Source organism: Ostrea edulis, chromosome 7 (assembly GCF_947568905.1).
Source record: "Ostrea edulis chromosome 7, xbOstEdul1.1, whole genome shotgun sequence".
Lineage (NCBI taxonomy): Eukaryota > Metazoa > Mollusca > Bivalvia > Ostreida > Ostreidae > Ostrea > Ostrea edulis.
Window position 1 is genome coordinate 60,262,128 of NC_079170.1, and position 23,904 is coordinate 60,286,031.

General features: G+C 36.3%; 1 protein-coding gene across 2 annotated transcripts in view; it reads right to left on the reverse strand.

The window, feature by feature from the left end:
- Positions 1-16,707: 16,707 nt before the first annotated feature.
- LOC130046290 (A disintegrin and metalloproteinase with thrombospondin motifs 4-like) overlaps positions 16,708-23,904 on the reverse strand; it is a 30,390-nt gene continuing 23,193 nt past the window's right edge. For both annotated transcript variants that reach the window (XM_048885783.2, XM_048885784.2), the window contains 3 exons: positions 18,773-18,858; positions 17,975-18,166; positions 16,708-17,012 (listed from right to left, as the gene is read on the reverse strand). In XM_048885783.2, coding sequence (XP_048741740.2) covers positions 16,810-17,012; positions 17,975-18,166; positions 18,773-18,858 — 481 coding nt within the window. In that variant the 3' untranslated portion in view covers positions 16,708-16,809. The remainder of the gene's footprint in view (positions 17,013-17,974; positions 18,167-18,772; positions 18,859-23,904) is intronic.

The following is a 23,904-nucleotide window of genomic DNA, read 5'->3' on the forward strand; positions in this document are numbered from 1 at the left end:
CTCAATATGGTTGGGAAATTCTTTACGGGAGTTAAAATTAACAAAGAAACGTACAAATCATAATATAGGAAGTTTTACGCCATCCCAGTTAGTATCCATTCACAATTATTTATCACTAGTTACTGAATGGGGTGTACGCAAAATTATGTATTCCATAATATTTAAAGAATCTCATGTTTTTTCATTTATGATATTGAAAGAAATGTGATCCTCTGAATAACTTGATAGCATGAACGGAGTTTTCCTGATGGTAAATCAATAATACAGCACTGTGACTCTGTAGTAAACATTTCCACATTCGGAACAATGACAGCTGTATCCTTACAGATAAGGTAGACATTCGGAACAATGACAGCTGTATCCTTGTTGTGACGTTACATGTAAGGTAGGCTCACTATTATGATATCTACTCTGTGAGGGATTTACGAAATACTTATTTTGTACATTTACTGTAACTTTTATCATTAATCAATCTGAGTTCTTAGTGTTCCTTTTGAAAGGTACACTATTTGTTTTCTGAACACAGAATGAAATGATGAAGTGTAGGTACATGTATATAATTATTTGTATTCTGATAAAACCGAAAGGTTCAATCCCGTGAAGACCCGAGCAAGAATAGCTCCTCAGTACATCTTGCTTGTCGTAAGAAGCGACTAAATGGAGCGGTCCTTCGGATGAGACCACAAAAAACCGAGGTCCCATATCACAGCAAGTGTGACATGACAAAGAGCCCTCCCTGACCAAAGGCTGTGATCACCGAGCATAGGCCTAGATTATGCAGCCCTTCGCCGTCAATGCTGACGTCTCCATATGAGTGAAAAATTCTCGGGTGGGACATTAAACAATATGCAACCGAGAGGTTCAAGACATGATACTGGTGCCTGGTTTTTGAAAGTATGCTAGGATTGATCCTTAAGTATATCTTAGGACAAATCTTAGTGTAACCGAGCAGGAAGGCAGACGTTGGTTTTATTAATTTATTCAGTAGAAAATAAAGGCATTGACCATAAGATGCGAAGATATCAGCTGGTTGTAACTCTTCAAAACGTATTACTGCTCCAACTACATAGGTAAACGCGGTAGATTTATACATATACTGAAATACTATTATTGGATAAAGAAATATGCAATGACCAATGAAATTAAGGAACCAATAAAATAACAGAATAAAACTTTACTCAGCCAACTCAATCCAGATGCGCAATTGAACTTACAGTAAAGTGAATTTTAAGATTGTATTTAGCAAAACGATCAATGAAAAATATCAGAACGAATAAATACATATAGAAATTCATATTTTTACTATCACATTAGGACAGTCTTAGGACTATCTTAAGACAATAGATTGTAAATCGAAGATGTCTTAGAATTGTCCTAACAAAGTTGGACTGATGTTTTAAGATGTCGTAAGATTATCGAATATTCAAAAGAATTTTCACTTTTTTGTTAGAAAAAATAATCCTAATATGCTGTACGGTGTGACAGGTGAGACGAGCGAAGACCCATAACATCTTCCAAAACAACTTTAAGCATTTGATCCGCCTATTTATTTAACACTGGAAATACAACGCCAGTCGTTGTAAACGAATCTCACTATTCGCAACTTTAGGACTAGGTTATTGCGCATGCGCTAATTCTGACCTCCACCTTCTGCATCCAACATGGTGCAAATTTTGACAGTAAACTTTTTCACTGAAAGTACATTTTTAAACCAACCGATCATAAACGTCCTTTTAACGATAAATATGCTACAACATTTCTGAGCTAAACGCTGCTTTCAAATCCCGTATCATATAGCCCATTTAGGATCTATGAAAAATATTTTTGAATTTGAAATGACAAATTCCAGAATTCGTTATTACAGATTTAATTTGTTATTTCAAAGTTTTAAATTTGTTATAACCGTTACGGATTAAATTTGTTATAACAATTTTTGTTGAATTTGTTTTAAGGTAAGGTTTGCGACATTTTGACATGTAGCGAACAAAGACATGTTGCATATCAGTATGTTCAGTAGGAATTTATCTTTTAAAAGTTGACTTTTTAAAAAAAATCGCCCGTGTCGTGTTTTGACCAGATGGGTTTATTTTTGTAATGTTTTACATTTCGGGATCTTTGTACAAAAGGGAATACTAGTGGTATAAAAACTACACGAGACAAACTTATGGGGTAAAAAGCTGGTAGAATTTTTAAAAAGAGTATTATCTATAAGATTATACTAATTGGTAGAAAAATGTCATTTTAAAACATCAAAAAATAGCACTTTTATATCTTGAATAGAATTTAGATTGGTTGCCATGGCAACAAAAATGTATATTGAACAGCTTTATAAGATCTACGTCAGAAAAAAAATACTTTAAAAATAATATTTGGACCATAAATATTTAAGAAAGCATATAGAATTACTACCCACCAGGCTCTGTTTCCATGGTAACAGATTAAAAAGAATTATTTCATTTAAGCGATTTGTCACTTAGTTTTATAATTGTACAACATTTGAAGAATGCATTGAACATTTTCATGAATAAGATACAATTCCAGCCCAAAAATGATATTTATGTTTATTTGTCAAGTATTGTACTATCACATTTATTAGAAATTAAGATGTTGAGGTTTTGTTCTAAATTCAATACAATTCCATATTACATTAGCCGAACCTGTCTTGTATACTACATCTTTGAAATAATTTCCCTCTCCTTGTTCCATTGCTTGATATTTGTTTACAACTGTAACCTTCGGGACAATATAAAGTATAAAGCCCGGTCAGTGGTGGATCTAGAGGAGGGGGGGGGGGTAACGTAAAGTTAGTAATAATGACACTAATAAATCTGTTTTATGTCGACGTTATGCAAATGTTCCTCAGACAAAATTAAGACTATTTTAATATGTACTAGAGAAGACCCCTTTTTTATTTTTACATGATCAGATCAGTCGAGTTTTCTACATTTCAAAGTTCATGCGATAAATTGCTCTATCAGCGCATGTTGATGTCATAGCATTTGAAATATGAAGTGCATGTAATTAGAGAGCATTGTCGGGTTTATTTTTAAAAATGCCTGTGAATGTCATAAAAATCCCTAGCTTCGTTAATGTGGAACCTTGTCTTTGAGGATACTATTCACAAACAATGATCGATTATAACAGCATCAAAATAAATCCCACTTTCCCTACTGAGCAAAATTCGCAGAGATTACATGGTCACAGCATGATTTTAATGGAAATTAACCGTAGCGCATACTATATATGTTTTTTTTTAAAATTGTAGACTTTCATAATATCAAAGAAAATAATTTATAAATGATCATTTGAGAAACATTTATATGATTACGGTGTGACCGTTGGGGCGAGCGCAGCATATCTGAATTTATTTTCAAAAAAAATTATATTGAAAACAAGGAAAACTGATCTGGTTCACTGTATTACTGTCTTGCTCTTCTCGCCAATGTAGGAACCAGTTAAGCGGGAAATGCAACGAGCGTGTTGTGACGTAACCTGGTAGTTGTGACGTGACTGTTTACATTTCTTTAGACAATATTTTAAAAAGAAATCGATGTAAACAGTACATTGTGACGTCATATTCAGCATCGTTATTTAGCGTTTGAACCACAACAAAAAACATGGCGTTAATCGTGGAGTGATTATATATGATTAGGAAAATAAGATTTACATGCTTTTACGGATTTTATGTAACATCTCAGAAGGACGTGAACTAGGGTAAACGAGATTCAAAATGGAGGAATACATGTCCACGCGCTAATATTCGAATCAACGCCATTGGTACCAAACTTTTCAAGTTCCATAGGTATGGTTTAATTTTTCATTATTTTCCTATATTTTCCTTTTAAACATGTATATACGTGTTACCTATAGGGAGAGCTCCGCTCTCACGGCCCTTCGGGTCGTGAGAGGGCTTCGCCCTCTATTATGACATTTTCCCTCGATTCAACTATGACGTGACGCATTTTTTCATTATGACGTCATAAAGCGCGAACTGCACTGAGGTATATCCAGAGTTATTTCCCAAACTTCCGCTAGAGTTCGTTTGCTCACAAACCAAACTATTCCAGTTAGGCATTATGGGATAGCGATTTCTTAGACTGCGTATACTGTGTGACGTCACTGTAGAATGACGAAAAAACATAACGTGAAACGTAAACAACTTTCAAAACAAGAACGTAAACATCAAGTTCATTACTTTACACAATAACTTGAACAGAGTCTCCCTACTTTTTAATGTTCTTTTGATCACTTTAAGTTTAGAATATTAAAATCCATACTTTTATATTAATGCTCTTAATCAAGATTATTTGATTTTATATCAAATAGTCAACAATTAATTTAGTACAGGTTTCCACCCGGGCTGTCACCCTGGGTCCACCCCAAGACCAGCCACTACTGCCTTACGTATCTGACGAAGAGATACCTTCATCAACTACATTAGACCCTAACACCACGCTAGAGCAGGGTGAGTCATTTTTCTCCCACCCTTATCAACAATTAAGTTGTTACGATTCATTGGGCGCCTACATCCCGCAAAGAATTAAGACTCAGATTTGGGAGGGCAAATTCATAGACCTTTCCCTTCTCATTAAAACCACCAACGAATTGCAAGATTACGATTCACAAGGTGATAATATGTATACGGTGTGACCGTTGGACCAAGCGAAGCATGTACGTAACTCCGTGTCCCGAGTGGTAATCATAATTCCTAAGTACGGTAGATTATGATTCATTTATAAATATATATTTTGAATGAAATTTCCTTGCGCTAAACACCCAGTAACATTTCAATATTAAAGGAGTTTATATGGGGACAACAGTTTTACATGATCCGCCTATTCATTGAATGCGGGAAATAAAACGCAAGGCGACGTAAACTGTGCATTGTGACGTCATATTTAGCCTCGACTTTTTTCTCTTTTTCAAAGCAAACAATTATAAACAAAAATAATACATTCCGTATGCAATGACAAAGGCCGTTAAAACTAAACAAAATTAATCAATAAATTCAAAATGGTAAAAAAGTCACCGTAATTTTATCGTATATTCTTATTCAAAGAAACTCATGAACTCGTTCATCTATTTAGTCGTATTGCGGTTTTATATGTATTTGTTTGCTAAAACCTGTTACAATGATAATTATACTATTCACTTTGAACAAACTGAGTGTTTAAATTACGAATTGCACGTCAGAGTCTCCTATTATAGGCATTCAAAATAAAACACGAATAACTGTTGAAGCAGGTAATGAAAAAATAAATGGCGGCGCCCATATGGATCACGAAAATTTCAGTGAACGTATATAGAGATTATCTCTTTTTCTTTTGCTGATTTTGACTTTTTTCTTTTACATACGTGTTACCTTTAGAGCCTTGCTTCGCGGACGGGCCTTCGGCCCGTCCGAGCTTCGCTCGGTATTAAGGTTAAGGAGGGGCGGTTGTGCATCGTTAAGCCCAAGACCAATTCTTACCTCAATATAGACAAGTGGACTTCCGCTTTTGTCATCTTCATTAGCATCATGCTAGAAAAGTTTCCGACACGGGCTCAAGAATTGCTTAAATATCTCAGGGACATTAGATTTGCGGCGTCTAGGTCTAACTATTGGTTTCGATACGATGAGCAATTTCGTCTCAGAATGGCCAGTCAGCCACAACTGTCGTGGGGCAACATCAACCAAGAATTTTGGTTGTTACACATTTCGAATAGGTTAGAAACCCACACCCGCAACAATGCTCATCAGAACCAAGGCAGTCATTTTAATCAACCAAGCCGTTCTGCAATAATGTACTGCAACCATTTCAATAAGGGAGTAAGTTGCCCTTTCTTCCCCAGGTGCAGATACAAGCACGCATGCAGCAAGTGTGGAGACAACCACCCAAGCAGCAGATGCCCAAAATAACAGTCCCATATATTCTTTGGGAGCAACACCTATAAAGTTCTATAATTTATGCAAACATTTGGAAGGATACAGGGACGGCAAATTTATTCGGAAAGGTTTTAAACTTCAGTATAGAGGGTCTAGGTCACCACGCGAGTCCAATAATCTCCCTAGCCTTAATGCTAATTTAACAATAGCTAACAATGAAATTCACAAAGAAGTTGCCTTAACACGCGTGGCTGGCCCCTTTAATTCGCCACCATTTCCCAACTTGCAAGTTTCACCACTAGGCCTGGTTCCCAAAAAAGATGGTGACATGCGATTCATACACCATCTGTCTTACCCTGAAAATGCATCGATCAATCATTTCAATTGACCCTAAAGCATGTTCAGTACATTATAGCAACATAGACCAAGCAGCACAGTTTATAGCCAAGCTTGGAAGGGGGGCAATTTTAGCAAAGACTGACATTAAGTCAGCATTTAGGCTGCTCCCTGTATCACCTGGCGATTTCGATTTGCTTGGGTTCAGAGTTCAAGACAAGTACTACTTTGATAAAATGCTACCGTTTGGGGCTTCAATTAGTTGCGCATTGTTTGAAAAGTTTTCGTCATTTTTACATCGGCTCATCCAAAAACATACACAGAACCAGTTCATTGTTCATTATCTTGATGACTTTCTTTTTTGTGGCCCACCCCATTCTTTTGTCACCCACCACTCCCGTCAGGCTTTCAAGTCTATACGCGTTGACATCGGCGTTCCAATCGCGGATGAAAAAACCGTGGAGCCTACCCACATTCTCACATTTTTGGGCATCGAACTCGACACCATCAATATGACCATGCGCCTCCCTCACAAAAAATTAAATCAACTTAAGTCTTCATTACAGTAGTTCTACAACGCCAAAAAGGTCTCGCTGCGCGAAATGCAGTCGCTCATTGGTCTACTTAACTTTTGCTTGCAAGGTCATCGCCCCAGGACGAGCCTTCTGTCGCCGGCTCATCAATTCAACTATCGGCATCACTAAACAACATCACAGAATCAGGGTAACAAAAAACATCAAAGCAGACCTTGAGATCTGGAGCAATTTTTTAGAGTCTTACAATGGCATTTCTGTGATTTTGCTTCAACCTTTGGTATATGATGAAACAATTCAATTGTTTACAGACAGCGCAGGGGGACCGAAGGGAGGTTTTGGTATTTATTTTGCGGGGAAGTGGGCACATGGGTCCTTCCCAAGTAGTTGGGCTGAGCAAGACATCATTAGAGACATGACTTTTTGGGAATATTTTCCAGTGGTTGTCGCTCTCACCTTATGGGAAAACCAGTTTGCTCATTCCAAACTCCTATTTCACATTGACAATATGGCAGTGGTCCAGGTTATCAACCAGGCTACATCCAAATCTGACCGGGTTATGAACCTGGTTCGCAAGCTAGTATTAACATGCCTCAAGTCCAATATCTGTATTCAGGCGTCATACATCCCAACCAAACAAAATTTTATAGCAGACTCCTTATCTCGTTCACAGTGGGGCAGATTCAGGCGACTGGCACCCCAAGCAGACCTGTCCCCAGTTCCACTGCCACACGACATCTGGCAAATCTAAAGCTGGAGGCAGATCGACTTCTTCAAAGATCATTAGCACCATCTACACAGCAAGCATATTCGGCTGCGCTTAACAAATTCCACAATTTTCTTGTTCAGTTACATTTCCACCCATTTTGGCCAGTCCCAGTCACACTGTTACTACATTACATTGGGCACCTTTCACTGCAAAACATGTCTTACAGGACTGTATCACTTTATCTAAATGCCATCGCCTACAAGCATAAAATACATGGCCTTCAAGATACAACCAAATGTTTCATTGTTACCAAAACCCTTTAAGGACTGCGTAGGTCAGCAGGCGTAACCAAGGATATCCGTATTCCTATATCCTACGAACTTTTCTGCCGAATTACCCACTCCCAACCCAATGTATGTAGGTCTGCTTATGAGTCGGCATTATTCTCGGCGGCATTCACCATCACTTATTATGGTTTGCTCAGAGTTTCTGAAACAATTGCACTACAGCGCTCTGACATTACTATTGTGCATCACAGCCTTTGCCAAATTATCATACAAAAATCTAAAACGGACCAGATAGGCAGCTCTGCCAAAGTGGATATCACTCCACATCATAACTCCACGCTTAACCCAGTTGCGACCATCAGTCAGTTCCTGCGCCTTCGAGACCGAGTATCCAGAACCGGCCCTTTGCTAGCACACTTGAACACTAAGCCCTTAACAAAATATCAGTTTCAAGCAGTACTCCAAAAATCACTGCAATTCATAGGAGTATCATGTCACTTTAGGTCACATAGCTTCAGAATAGGCATGGCAACAGAATTAGCAAAATTGGGCCTTTCTGATGCTGAAATCAAGGCCAAGGGATGGCGATCTGCTGCATATTTAAGTTATATCCGAACATAACTCTTTATTTATTAGATGTTCTCCTATGCTAACCATACCAAAGTTACTGTAGGTACCCCTACAATTTGGATCCTTGGATCATCAATCCCTTTTTGGGCAGGACACCATGCAGCAACCCAACGGCCAGGGGGAAGTAACCTTAATTTACCTGTTTTAATCAATTGGCTTGGTCGCAGGGGAATGCATTGGGACCAACTGGATAGTGTGGTGTCTGAATATTTACTTCATCTACCCCCACCAAAATTTTTGCTAATACATATTGTCTCTAACGACCTTACTACACCTGCATTGACAGGCATTGAGCTTGTCCACAGAATCCAGTGTAGCTTGTACCGCTACAATGTACTTCTTCCCAACACCACATTAATTTTTTCATCAATGTCACCCAGATTATATTGGCACGGTGCCCCACTTACTGCAGGCAGCAAAATCAATAGCAAACGCCTCAAAGTCAATAAGGCGATCAAAAAGTTTGTTACCCAAGAAGTCACTGGCTGTTATATTAACCATAACACAACTATCAGGGTTTCCGAAACTCCCTTGTTCAGGCACGATGGTACTCATTTATCCAAAACAGGTATAGACATCTATCTAAGCAACTTGCAATCTGGGATTCAGTTGTTTTTAAATAACACGTCTAACATCTACCCTTCAGAGTAGCTCAAATTAAGTGTTCATTTCTTATTTTTGTGGGGGGACATAGTGCCTATGTCCTGTGGCGGGGACTGGGGGATACCGTAGTGTAGGCTGGGATCAAGTGGCCCCATAACCTGGTGGTCTCTCCACCCTGCATACAAAGCAGGGGGCGTGGCTCAAAGTAACAATGTGTAGTTGTGCAAATATGGTAACAATCGTGGGTCATGGCCTGCCAGGGCTGGTTCCACCTCCACCTCGTTCAAGCGGGGGGAGGCCACAGTCTGGTAAATGTAAAACCAGGTGGTGCTGGAGACAGGGAGAAGGGCGGTCCCACCTACACTGGTCCAGAACGCGGTAATCGTTCGGATCATGCACTTGTGCTTACACTCGGCCTCCTTTGTGCCCATACTGTCTTGGTACAATTGCATGTATCCCCCTGTCCCCCACAAAAATTGCGGCCTTTTCATCCACTTACAAACCTTGTTCTATTCCATATGTTGTATCGTGTAAATTGTTCTGTTGTACCTTTTGAAGCATCAATAAAGTTATGTTCGTATTCACGGGTGTTATCATTCAAGGCAATGCTGATGCATTAAACACGCTGGGATCGGACTACATTTGGCTCGAATGTCGAGCAAGCGGGCATGTGCTGCGGAATGCCTAGCTCACTGAATCTAATAATTAATCAAGATTATTTGATTTTATATCAAATAGTCAACTATTAATTTAGTACAGGTTTCCACCCGGGCTGTCACCCTGGGCGCCCTTAACAATTATACTACAATGGTATTACCTTACGACTACGTTATGGTACGACTATGCTACGGCACGAGTTAATGAACAACAAACATTCCCCGGATGCCGTTCTCTTTTTCAAAATCCACCGAACAAGAAGGGCGTGTTTTTTTCCCAACCCACCCACCCATTTTATTATTAGGGCATAATTCTAATATCTGCTTTGCTGCTTTCTCTTCTTCTTTTTTTTTTTTATTTCATTGCAGAATACCAAGCGACACGTGCCCATCCTAGCCGAGAAGAATGGAACGAGTACTGAATGTCATAACTACCTGTCAGTGCCTCAAACGCATTCTTGCCAAATCCAATTTTGTAGGGGATATACAGTATTAATTTTTTTTTTTTGCTTCTATGGGATAAATTAATGTCACAGCTACCCCAAAAACAAAGTATACTTTTTGTCGCAATTCCGGGTTTGGGGGCGGGGACTGGGGGATACCGTAGTGTAGGCTGGGATCAAGTGGCCCCATAACCTGGTGGTCTCCCCACCCTGCATACAAAGCAGGGGGCGTGGCTCAAAGTAACAATGTGTAGTTGTGCAAATATGGTTACAATCGTGGGTCATGGCCTGCCAGGGCTGGTCCCACCTCCACCTCGTTCAACCGGGGGGAGACCACAGTCTGGTAAATGTAAAACCAGGTGGCGCTGGCGACAGGGAGAAGGGCGGTCCCACCTACACTGGTCCAGAACGCGGTAATCGTTCGGATCATGCACTTGTGCTTACACTCGGCCTCCTTTGTGCCCATACTGTCTTGGTACAATTGCATGTATCCCCCTGTCCCCCACAAAAATTGCGGCCTTTTCGTCCATTTACAAACCTTGTTCCATTCCATATGTTGTATCGTGTAAATTGTTCTGTTGTACCTTTTGAAACATCAATAAAGTCATGTTCATATTCACGGGTGTTATCATTTCAAGGCAATGCTGATGCATTAAACACGCTGGGATCGGACTACATTTGGCTCGAATGTCGAGCAAGCGGGCATGTGCTGCGGAATGCCTAGCTCACTGGATCTAATAATTAATGTCAATATCTTTAAACTTTTAACTACGAACTACTTCTTTAGTGTTATTTGCCTGCGTGAATCACGGACTCACAATATACAAATCTATATATTGTACTGCATCACATAGGAGAGGTCTATTCGTAGGTGACGTAATGAGGCCTCGACGCGGAGTTTAAGTTATTTCCTTGTTGTTGCAAACCTTACCTTAATAAATTTCAAAATTTATATTAACGAATTAAATTTGAAAACACGAATTTTAGAAATGGTAATATCAAATTGTCAAATTCGATATAACGATTTATAAAATCGTTGATATCAAATTAGTAAATATTTCGTGATGCCGAATCGCAGAATTAGTAAGAATAGATTAAATAATTTGAAATTGTATATTTTTCCATTCATTGAATCGGATTTTGATTCATCAAAAGAAATTAATACAATTTATTAAAACGAATAGTTAATAAAATGTAGTTGGATGAAGATGTCGCAAGATCAGGCACCTGATCCCACCTCTTGTATATATTAAAGGGTCCGTGTTTACCCAACTCTTAATTTTGTATTCTTTATTGGAGTTAAGAGATTGATGACTGTTCGTTATCCTCACCTTTTAATCAATACAAGGTTTTTAAAAAATGTTATAACGAATTATGCAATTTGATATAACGAATTTCGGAATTCGTTATTTCAAATTGAATTCGTTATTTCAAATTTTGAAATTCGTTATTACGAAGTTTACAAATTCGTTATAACGAATGCAATCCGTTACGGATGTTAATGTTTGAAATAACGAATTAAAATCGAAATGATGAATTCTAAAATTCGTTATTTCAAATTAGAAATATAATTTTTATAGGTCCTAAATGGGCTTTTGTGCATAACTGCTATAAGGAATACAAAATTAAGAGTTGGACAAACACGGACCCCTGAATATACCAGAGGTGGGATCAGGTGCTTGATCTTGCTACATATTCATCCAACTGCATTAAATAAAGGTAATTTGCATTTTCATACAAGGAACTGTTTTATAAAATTCAAACAATAGCAATGTGTATTATGTCTCATTCAGACAAACAGGTTAGTTTCCTTTGCAATATAAATATGAGCTTTTACACTATGAGTGTAATACACACTTGTTGATGAGTACAGTGTTTAATGTACTTGTGTACAAACTTTTGGAGTTTTTTGTTTTTAGATTTACCTATAACAAACAATCAGTACAATGCCTAAATGTAAATCCATGCATATATGTTAGTCTAATTTATCATATTCGATTTAGTATATATTCTAGCACTAACTTTCATGTTAAAATTCAGCTCTTTGCACTCTTGTTGTTAACACAGTATTCAGTTTCAAAGTTATTAATATTACACATGTATGATGAACATATCTTTTAAATAACTTCCTAAATTTTGTTTTCAGTTATACATGTATTTATCGCACTTATTTGGATTTACATTCTCTAACCTGATTTTGAATTGAAATCAACTTCATTATTGATTACAAAAAATAATTCCACTTTCATGATTTGATTGCTATATACAGATAATCATGCACTGGATTCTGTAGTATATGTCATACAGATGCATGTGTATATATGTATTCAAATGATTTCTGGTGAGGTGATGAAATGGATGTAAAGTGTTTTGACATGAATATAATTATGTGGCACTTGTTAGTTAGTGTATGCAGTTATGTGTATTTTTCTTTTCTTTCCAGTTCTTTGTTTATTCCTTTCTATTATTATGTGACATACATGTATGTATCAAACTATTGATTTGTTTCATTTTAATTGCATTCTAGAAATATTTCATACACTACTGGAACACAGCAGTAAGTTAGTTGCGTAATAACAATTGAACACTTTTTACTAAAAATTATTACAACTGTTTTCACATTTTCTACCAAAACTTAACACTTCAAAAAATATTCTTCTCTACAACATCACATCTGTAAGAAAACAAAATTGCATAGTCATGTAGAGCATTTCATGATGCAGGGTGGGGGCCGGAGCGGAGCAGATCAGAAAACATCGACTTGGGAAGATGGGTGGTGCCAATATGGGTATAAAGTGTTTATGTGTAAAATATTTCAATAACATAGCCTTTAATTTTATTGATTGATTGTATAATGTCTAACGTTCCTCTTGATAATTTTTAATTCATATGGAGACGTAACCAAGACCGGTGAAGGGATGCAAATTTTAGGCCTTTGCTCGACGTAACGGCCATTGAGCAGTGAGGGTTCTTTAGTGTGCTACACCTACTGTGACACGGGCCATCCGTTTTTAAGGCAATCTCCGACGACCCGTGACATTCACACTAAATGCCGAGGGTTTGGTGATGGAATTGTCACTACATGTTTTAACGACCTAGGTCTGTCGCAGCCGGGATTCGAACCCTGACCGTCCAGATACAGGGCGAACACTCCACCTCTAGACCACTGCAGAGGTGGTAATGCTATTGATACTAAATTCTGATTATAGATATTTAAAAAGAGCAGGCGTCCTTTACCAAAACTGTAAATTTCATGATCCAAGGCTAGGGTTTTAGTTCCGGGTGGGACCAAAATTATTTTAGTGACCATTGTTTTTAACAACATCATATAAAGTTTATATTTCAACATATTGAAAAGTTTCAGGGCATTGTTTCCAATCAATATTTGTTATTTCCTTACAGAAAATGTATCATTTAGTTGTGCGGAAAAAAAAGAATAACGCATGAGCTTGTTTTTACTGTTGTTCTTGCTCATTAACATTACATACAGAATTAATGACGTCAGCTTAACGCTTTTCAGTACTTTCAGTGCTTTGATTTCTCTTTGAGCTATAACAGTGCAACAGAGATTTACTTGAAGTCCACATTTTGCACAGATATTGCTTTTTGACCAGATGGTTTGCCATCACATTGAGTCAAGGTCATTTTTCAAAGTAAACGACGTCATTAAAAAAAAATAATTTGAAATCTTTATCCGGGTTATAAATTTGCAGCAGAGAGTACCCTATGCGTGGTAAAGAGGTCGCTTTTGACCGAATGGTATTTGTTTTCTCCGGGGACATGATTTTGTATTAGAGTGGCGGACATGTAATAGTTGACTAGAATATCAGAAATTAGAATCATAATCTGAACTGCTTTAATGCAATATAGGAATTGTAAACGTAAAACGTTTATGAATGTAGCATTCAGATGCACCGTAGTTTTATTAACATGCCGCAGTAAAAATGAACCCAGTGGTGGTTCTACATGTAGTTCTATGATGACAGGTGCAAACGGCTTAGGGTCCCTAGTTTGTGTAGTCCACTTCTCTCACATCTCTAATTTGACGTTCCTCAAACTTTGTACGGTTATTATGGATACATTCAAGATTTTTCCGAAAAAATTACATGCAGCTTAACTTAGTCATTTGTAAAGCATTTCTTGAATAGACGGTACCTATTCTGTGTAATCAACTCCTCTCACACCTCTAACTTGACGTTCCTCAAACTTTGTACGGTTATCATGGATGCATTCAAAATGTGCATGTGCCTTTTTGGAAGTGATCAGACATTTTTCGAAAAATTTACATGCAGCTGAACTTAGTCATTTTTAAGCTTGTCTTGAAAACACGATTTTTGTATCTACATATGTACTCCTCTCACAACATTTATTTGACATCCTTCAGACCTTGTACATGTTTTATGGAAGCATTGAAGATGTGCACGTGTCTTTTTGGAAGTGATCGGACATTCATAGCTCTTATCATTAGACGAATTTGACTCCACTTTTTGGCACTCTGTTTTTCCGTATAATAGCTCTTAGGGCCTGCAAGTTCACTGCTATTTCGGATTTCAAAAATTTCGGTTGAGCATCACTGAAGAGACATTATTTGTCGAAATGCGCATCTGGTGCATCAAAATTGGTACCGTATAAGTTTTCCATTATGACCCCTGGGTCGAGGCCTCTGCTGGTCGACTGTTAGTCCCCGAGGGTCTCTACAGCCCAGTAGCTAAGTACTCCGTTACTAGCTTTAAAATACGGATGTACATTTAATTGCTGTGATGAAATTTAGAAATTCATTTCAAACTTAAGGATTATCTCCCTTATGCATAGCACTTATCCTTAGATGAATTTGACTTCACTGTTTTTGCACTCTGTTTTCCCCTAAAATAGCTCTTAGGGCCTACACGTTTACTGTTATTTCGAATTTCAAAACTTTCGGTTGAGCATCACTGAACAGACATTATTTGTCGAAATGCGCATCTGGTGCATCAAAATTGGTACCGCATAAGTTTTACGTGATGTAGTTAAACTTTGTCGGTTTTTTTTTTTAATGAATCAATGAGACTAAAACAATAATAGTAGTAAATTCTTCTGCTTTTCATACAAATTTTGTCTTTTGATATTTAGTATGTAGCAGTTGTTATACCATGATAACACAGAGTGTTTCGTACCATTTGCTTTACCTTTGACCTTGACCTTTTATGTAAAGGTCAAATAATAGAAGTTTGGTGTATCTGTGTTGTCCGGACCATAACTCTTTTCGTCTTTTGACATAGGCATTTAATATTTGATATGTGGGGAAAGCATGATAAAGCAGTGTGTCGCGTGTCATTTTATGACTGTTGATCTTTTTATGTAAAGGTGAAATAATAGAATTTTGGGGGCTAGACCTTTGTTATTTGTTATGTTGGTATACCATGATAAGACTGTGTCGCGTGCCATTTTTGATGACCTTTAACCCCGACCTTTTATGTAAAGGTTAAATAATAGAATATTTGGGATATTTATGTTGTCTGGACCAAAAACTGTTTTGTCTTTGGCCATATGCCTTTGATATTCAGTATGGTGGTAAGTTTAATTTACTATCATATGTTCACAACACTTCCTAGGTTACAGGACAGGTGACTGGTATGTACCATAACTCTTCCCTCTTTAAATTTGATCCATAAAATGTTTTTATAAACTATGGAAATGGTAATCAGCCTTAGTGCACTAAAACAATTCTACCTAGTTCATACTAAATTGAAACTAAATGGATATTTAGGATGAGCAGGTAGTCCTTTATCAAAATTGTAAATTTCATGATCCCAGGAATAGGGGTTTTAGTATCAGGGTGGGACCAACATGGTCAGTTACTAAATTCCGATTCTTTTCAAATTTGATGTGAAGCATCTTTGGGACAAGGAGTAAATTTCAGGACTCATGTACCCCAGAGCCATAGGAGTGTGGCAACAATTTACCAATTCTCAAAAATATTCTCTACAACTGTATATATATATAAGAAAAAAATATGCGTAGTGATATAGATCAGGAAGGCTTCTACCCAAATTGTGAATTTCACGACCCCTGGGTAGAGGCTCTGAATCCAGTGTTGGACCAAACTTGGTATATATAGTGTATATGTGCAAAACATATAAATGATATCTGCTTTAATGCTATGGATTCTAAATTCAAACTAAATAGATATTTAGATGACGTAGTAGTCCTTTACCGAAATTGTGAATTTGATGATCCGGGAAGATTAAGGGTTTGGTTTCAAAGTGGGGCCAAAATGATTATAGTGATTATTGTCTTTATCATTTGAAGGACTTCTTTATGTAAAGCCTTTTCTCAGTATATGCATTTTCGAGGGCATTTTGAAGTTTCAATTTATACTTTTTTTTAATCTTAAAATTTAACTTAGATATTCAGAACAGTATTTTTCTTCTAGATTTCATAGGCCTTGGGATTAGTGATACTAATACTCGAGTGACCAATGAGGCCTGTGGGCCTTTTGTTAACATGTATTGGAAATTTACTTGAAATAACATCTTATTCACTATAACATGTAGATAAGGATGGATTCATTCCTATACTGCATAACCTATCTTTGGTCATGGGGATCCAGACAAATTGTGGTATCATTGAAGTAGTGATATCATTATATGTAGAAATAACAGAACTGACTACGATTTCATTTATTGAAAACATACCATATCACATTCTTCGAGAAAGAAACGAATAATGCATTATGCATGTCATTTTTTCTTGTTTATATTTCTTCTTCAAGAAGTGGGTCTTTTCTTACAATCGACTTTATCAATATGAAGGCAGTTCAATTTAACTTCATCCCAGAATGTTCCAGTTTGACATGACGCTTTAATTTCTGTTCCAGAGTTACAGAAAAAATAGTTTTTACAATGGTCTAGATCCGCTCGATATTCTCCGTGCTTGCATTTTGGTTCAGCAGTTGTCGTTGTTATTTTATCTACAATAGATTCAATGTTATAAGGATGTTACAGCCTGCATTTAGACATTTCTACAGAGATTTCTTGTACTGATAAACAAACTGTGCTTTAGAGTATGTCAATGGTTACAGTAGCTGATGGGTGTGTATTGTCTGTGAATTCAATCGAGTACTAATAAAATGTACAATCAATATTATTCCTTATCTTTCAGCTCCAGTTCGTTTACTGCAAGTTTCAACTTTGCGTTTTTCGTAGTATTATACACTCGTGTAACAATTCGTCTCCCGTCTCAAGGAAGGCAGAACTGTCATAAACATTCGACAATTAAGGATTGTTTGTGTTGTACTTTGTATATATTCAATTATTTCAAAGAGAGAAAACAACAATTGAGTGTCCGTAAACACCAATACAAGTAATATAGGCTTTCAAAATATCTAAATCAATACGATTTGTTTAATTTGTTTATTTCGTTATTTTAAGTCCTCTTGAAAAAAATTCAAAGGAAGCAATCTGGTTCATGCTGAGTGTGTTTAATCGAAAAAGATTCAATTGTTTTCCTTTATCACAATATATTTACAGTCACTGAATCCCTTCTCTTATATTTCTTTTGAAATTGAAATTGCTTTCATCTGCGACAATGAATGCATGTTTGTTGCAAACTTGTTCGATCCGGTTTTTAGTACCACCTATCTGTGAAATCATCAAAGGGAGCTTTGTCTGTTTCGTTTAACGTAACCATATGATATTTGAGTGCGTAAATCTAGTCTATATTTAAAAAATACATATAAATATAAATATAAGCAACAAAAAATCTTTCTTTGTTGTTTCATAGGATGAGGATGTTACATGTGTATCAATCATTTCAGAAGAAATCTACATAACCCGTTTACGCGGTTTATGAATACTTTCTGCAATGATTGTTACCTTCATCACCCGATGAAGCAACTAAGAAAGCATTTTATTGTTTAAATGACATATTCACCCGGGCATGGATTTAAATTGCAATCCTTCTTTTCAATTTTAACTCTTGGTCCAGAGCAGTTTTTTCCACCGTGGACAGGAGCAGGATTTGTACACGTGCGGACCTGTTTTCTTGTGGTGGTGCCTCCGCCACATGTGACATTACAGGAAGTCCAATTTGTAAATGTGCCAAAGTCGGTCCAACCTCCATCAACTAGACATAATGTAAAGAAATTACTAGTAATTTGAAGCTATTTACTGGTCAAGATAAAGGTTATGTATTCTTTGAACAGAAATTACACCAAAACATTAAAATAACCCCAGATTGGTTAAATCACGAAAGTGCAACAAGGATGCTGTTAATATTGTAAGGAGTGCTTTAAACGTTGATGGGGATTGGGTGCTAATATTTAGAAGTATAAAACAGACTTTAACCAAATATATTGCGTTATAAATTTAGACTCATTTATAGCTATTTTGCATTGGAGATTACATTCATGTGTATTTTCCAATTTAACATTAACCATGCAAAATTATCTATGGAAGTACAGATCATAAGATATAGACAAATCACGTAAAACTTTGATGTCATGCTGCAGATACACTGTGTATGTAAATGTTAATAGATACCTATTGCCTACTGGAATAAACCAATAACTCACAACGCAAAATTGAGTTTACTCAGGTGACCTAAAAAAAACAACTAATGCGTCCATCTGTCCTTTTTCATTTATATATGGCTAGTTAAGCCATCATACGCATCATACAACCATCGTCTATCAAATTTTGATATTGTCACATCTTCAATTGTATATTGTACCTGTTTTACAGTCTTTTCCATAGTATCCTGGACAGCAAAAACTCGACATCTCATACACCTGAATTCGTCGATACCCCTTTGTGTCACTGAATAGTTACGTTTAAAAATAAGTAAAAAAGCATGAGTTAGAGACTGTTCTGCAAATAGCATACGGATTTCAAAAGTTATATAGCCAAAAAAAAAAAAAAAAAAAAAATTGTACATGTATATCAATATATCAAAATGCATATTTGTAAAGGTTTCAAAGAATTGTGTTATTCAGTCCAGTTGAAATTATTTCAACTTCTTTAGTCATGGGGCAAAGCGTGCTTGGGTATATAGCAAATAACGTTTGCGTCATATGAGCGGAATCATGCGTTTTCATCTTATTTAATACATAATTTGAGACAAAATAGAAAACGCCAACTATAAACTGTATCATTCTATATTCAAAACTCAATTACAATATATATACTGGGGCGAAAATTTTCAGTACCTAGTTGTGATTATTTAGTGCTTATATATATATATATATATATATATATATATATATATATATATATATATACATATATATATATATTGTAATTGAGTTTTGATAAGCACTGGCCACATTATGTAATTCTTTCCGTTTGTCCTGAAGAAGGGACAGGTCGTCCCGAAAATTTGGCAATCTCGTTGTCCGTGCCGTTGGTCATTTTAGTGCTTTGTATAATTTTTTGTATTTGACCTTGTATCCATGTTGTGGATCCGACACTCTGAGGTATCGGGTGTTGTTGGAACTTTAATGCTTTTATATATATATATATCGGGTGTTGTTGGAACTTTAATGCTTTTATATATATATATATATATATATATATATATATATATATATATATAAGTTGATTCGGCACAGTTGTAAATAAATATTGAATCAGTTCAAATATGATATGTGAGCTGCCTGATGAACCATGTAGACATGGAGAAAGCGCTAGCAGTAAATGATTGTTTTTTATGGAATGTGTCATTCTGATTTTCAATATTCATATATATATATATATATATATATATATATATATATATATATAAGTGAAATTTTCTGTGCTTTATATTAAATATTTCTTCACTTAGGACAGTTATATTCATTTAAGAGTTCATTGTTATTTCTGTACTTTATATATATATAAATATATATAGATATATAGATATAGATATATATATATATATATATATATATATATTCTGTGCTTTATATATATGCAACATTTCTTGCACCCCTTCCATCTTCTTGTCTTAATGGGAATTAGCTGTCATTTTGTCACCAAAAAATTAATTCAATGAAAGTTGTCCCATAAATATTATGTACTAAAGTAATAATTACACTAGTATTTAATTATTTCAAACACCTATTAACCTCTTGAAAATGAATATGTGAATTTTGGTAATTGAATATTATTGTCTTGCAAGGCAGTACATGTATAATTATTCTCTATTTACCTTGGCATGCTGTCAGCAAAATGTATTTGCTGTTTTTGTTTTTATTTGAGAAATGATTTGATTGAGGTGCAGTGAATACTTCTTTCGTATATATTTCTTTACACTAAAAGCGGTTATCTAATGTATTTTTATTAGGGTTCTCTTGTTTTTGTACATAATAAAAAATAAATGTTCTTATTAGTCATCAACATGTATTTCCTGAGAAAGAAAAAAATGGTTGCCATCACTTTCACAGCTAATGCCCTTTTAAAGTAAGTTGTAAGTGCACATGTATCTGAATTTTAATCTAATTAGAATATAAGAAGAAAAAAATTCTTTATATAAATAAATGGAGAGAGAGAGAGAGAGAGAGAGAGAGAGAGAGAGAGAGAGAGAGAGAGAGAGGTTTTTTTTTTTCAAATTAAAAACTTCAAATTTTTAAGCAACGCTACAGCCACATATCAGCGTTACAGACGTCATCTGCCAGTGATGGCTAACTAATCACTCAACCGATCTTGTCAGTCTGTATGAAAATATTTGTTCATTGTATATATCATCATCACTCTGCTTATTATCATTTTGTTTTCCTCTATATTTTGTCATATATATGTAATTGCATGTAATTAATATATCTATATTCAATCCCATAATGGGGAAATAAAGAATGAATGAATGGGGTTCAAATACCGGCCACGACAGACCGAAGTCGTTAAAACAGATAGTGACAGTTCCATCGCCAAACGCTCAGCATCAGGTGTGGATGTCACGGTTTCTCGGAGATGACCTTATTTTTTAAACAGATGTCCCGTGTCACGCTAAAGAACCCTCACTGCTCAATGACCGTAAGCGCCGGGCATAGGCTTAAATTTGAGGCCCTTCACCGGTCTTGGTGACGTCTCCATATGAGTGAAAAATTCGCGAGAGAGACGTTAAACAAGATACAATCAATCAACAAATTATTGTAAATGACTACATACACTGTACAATACATAGTTGGAATCATCCTCTTAATATATGTACTTCACATGTACATGCAAGGTGAAGATAATGAACAGTGATCAATCTCATAACTCCTACAAGCAATACAAAATAGATAGTTGGGCAAACACGGACCCCTGGACACACCAGAGGTGGGACCAGGTGTCTAGGAGGAGTAAGCATCCCCATTACATGTACGAAGAGAATAACCTGCAAATTTTCCGTCTCACCATTTTTCAGCGATATTAAATTTTTCGGTGCATTTACCAACACATGCCCTGTATTAGGGTGTAGAAGATGTACACCAGAAAATGTACATTTTTGTTCTTGGTTACGGAATGATGTACACTATGTGGTCGGTATAGACAAATCAAACGTGTCTTAGTATTTTAAAAGTGGAAGTACACACGCATTGGAAATAGACAAATATGTGTTCTACCAACTCGGGGGTGGGGGTGGATATTGTGTACCCCTATCTCTATATGTAGACCGATATAACTATTCATTTTCTTAATTTCAAGCTCGGGGATGGTCGTTCTGACCCTCGCCTACACATTATTGTTGAATCGATATATAGGGAAAAATAGTAAAAAAAATCTCTGTTTAATAGCAAGCCTGTGATAATCCTGAAATTTTATAAATGTAAAATAATCCAAGTGTAGCGTTGGGGTATTTTTCAAAGAACAAATTAGAACAACACCATTTTGTACAAAATCCGAATATTTAATACAATGAATAAATTATATTACAGCATTTGCGTATAATAAAATATAAATAATTTGCTATATGTAGACCTATCATGTTAGGATCCCTCCCCTCATTTTTATAAAGATACACTGAGACTCATTCAAAAGCCTCAGTAGAATTTGATATACAGAGTTTGTTAGAATGTATAGTAGCATGGCTCATTTTTGACGGAGAGAGAGAGAGAGAGAGAGAGAGAGAGAGAGAGAGAGAGAGAGAGATTGCTCCTTTGATTTTAGATGCGGTTTGTATTTTATGTTGCACAGAACAGTTTCTTCAATATTAGATCCGCCACTTCATCATTTGCATTATGATGTCAAAACATACAGTAGAATATGACGTCGCATGCCATTATTTATTCTGTGGAATTTGAAGAAAAGTATTCTTGGAGGTGAAAATTTGGGAAATTTCCACAGTGAACTGATTACGTGTTTTTGGAAACTGATAGCCTAGCGTTCAATGAGTTCTATATTTGTCACAGTGTGAGAACTTCGCTTCTGTCGCTAAAATTTCAACGAGGACGCAGAGGTTTGTTTTTATTTTGTCTCAAAATGCTCTAGAACATCGAAGAGCATGAGGGCAGCCATTAATAATAAGTTAACAAAAAACTTACGGAAAAAAAAACTTAAGATAGCCATAGGCTGTCGTGGAGTTACGATGCTTTTTTTTAAGTTATGAAGATTGATAAGACGGAACTTACGAAGTTTAGTAAAACTCAGCCCTGGGTTTGTGAGTTGAAATTAATCAAATGAGAGTGGTAATAATTCACCTTTATGTCGTATGATTTACATATCAGGATTTTATCCAGGTACGTTACTCTGGTTTGTGGAGTGCTAATTGATACTAAGTTAGAATAATCTAAGCTGTATACCAAAGTATGTCTTCATGGGGCTTTACGGCTCTATGCATCGCAAATCGAGATTGGGTTCAATGCGTCGGGTGTGGGATTCACTCAATAAACTGAGCGCGAAAGTTGATATCCAATCGGAACTCCTCAAATGTCTCGTGCACCCGACATAGATCTCGGCAATCGTATCTACTCGGCTATTTCCGTAACAGCAAATGAACCTTGTATGTGGATCGACGATATCAGAGTTGGTTGCTACGTATACATAAACGTAACTATGACGTCAAAGTCGTACGTTACACTATGAAATGTGATAGTGGTACAATACCTTAGATGTGTATAATCATTCTTTCACCAGAGGGCGCGCTACGCAAGCTTCACTTTCACCTCTGTTATCGTCTGATAAATAATAGTTCGGCTAACCACATAATCTCGCACGGACAAAATGGCGTCTTTGACTCCAACAGAAAGACATGTTTCTGTTCTTTGTGTAATGTCCGATTTCCATCATTATAATCTCGCTAGTGTTTCTAATGTAGAGTCCATAGTTACGAAGTGAAAGTGAAATTAAATACATTTGAGAAGACAAAATAGTTCCATAAATATGGAGGTTGCACTAATGTAATACAGCGTTTCGATACCTAACAATGTGTTTTTAACTCATAAATTTATGTTTTATTTATGAAAATGATGCAGATTTATTTTCAAAGACGATCTGTTTTACAAAATTCTTGTAAATCAGACGATAACAGCCTCTGGTGAGAGATTGGTGTATAATATCTTAGATGCATTTGTAAGTTCGATTTCCACTTACATGTTTATGTATTAAAGTGAATAAGATGTTAACGAAACCAAAACCTAACCTGTGGTGAAAATATAAATAACACATTATTCAGGGATTCGGTTCTGGCCTTTTAACCTCATCCACATGCGCGCTTCCGGTGAAGAAATGCATCGATTTGATGAAATCCTTCCGCCGATCCACGTCCGAGTCTTCTTACCGGTTACGGAAAAAGACGAGCGCGTGATCCGATTGAGATCTCGGATGTAATACGATGGCATCCATGAGTGAATTTGATGCATTGTCAACTATGAGGTCACAGCTTACTGCACTACGTTACGTACG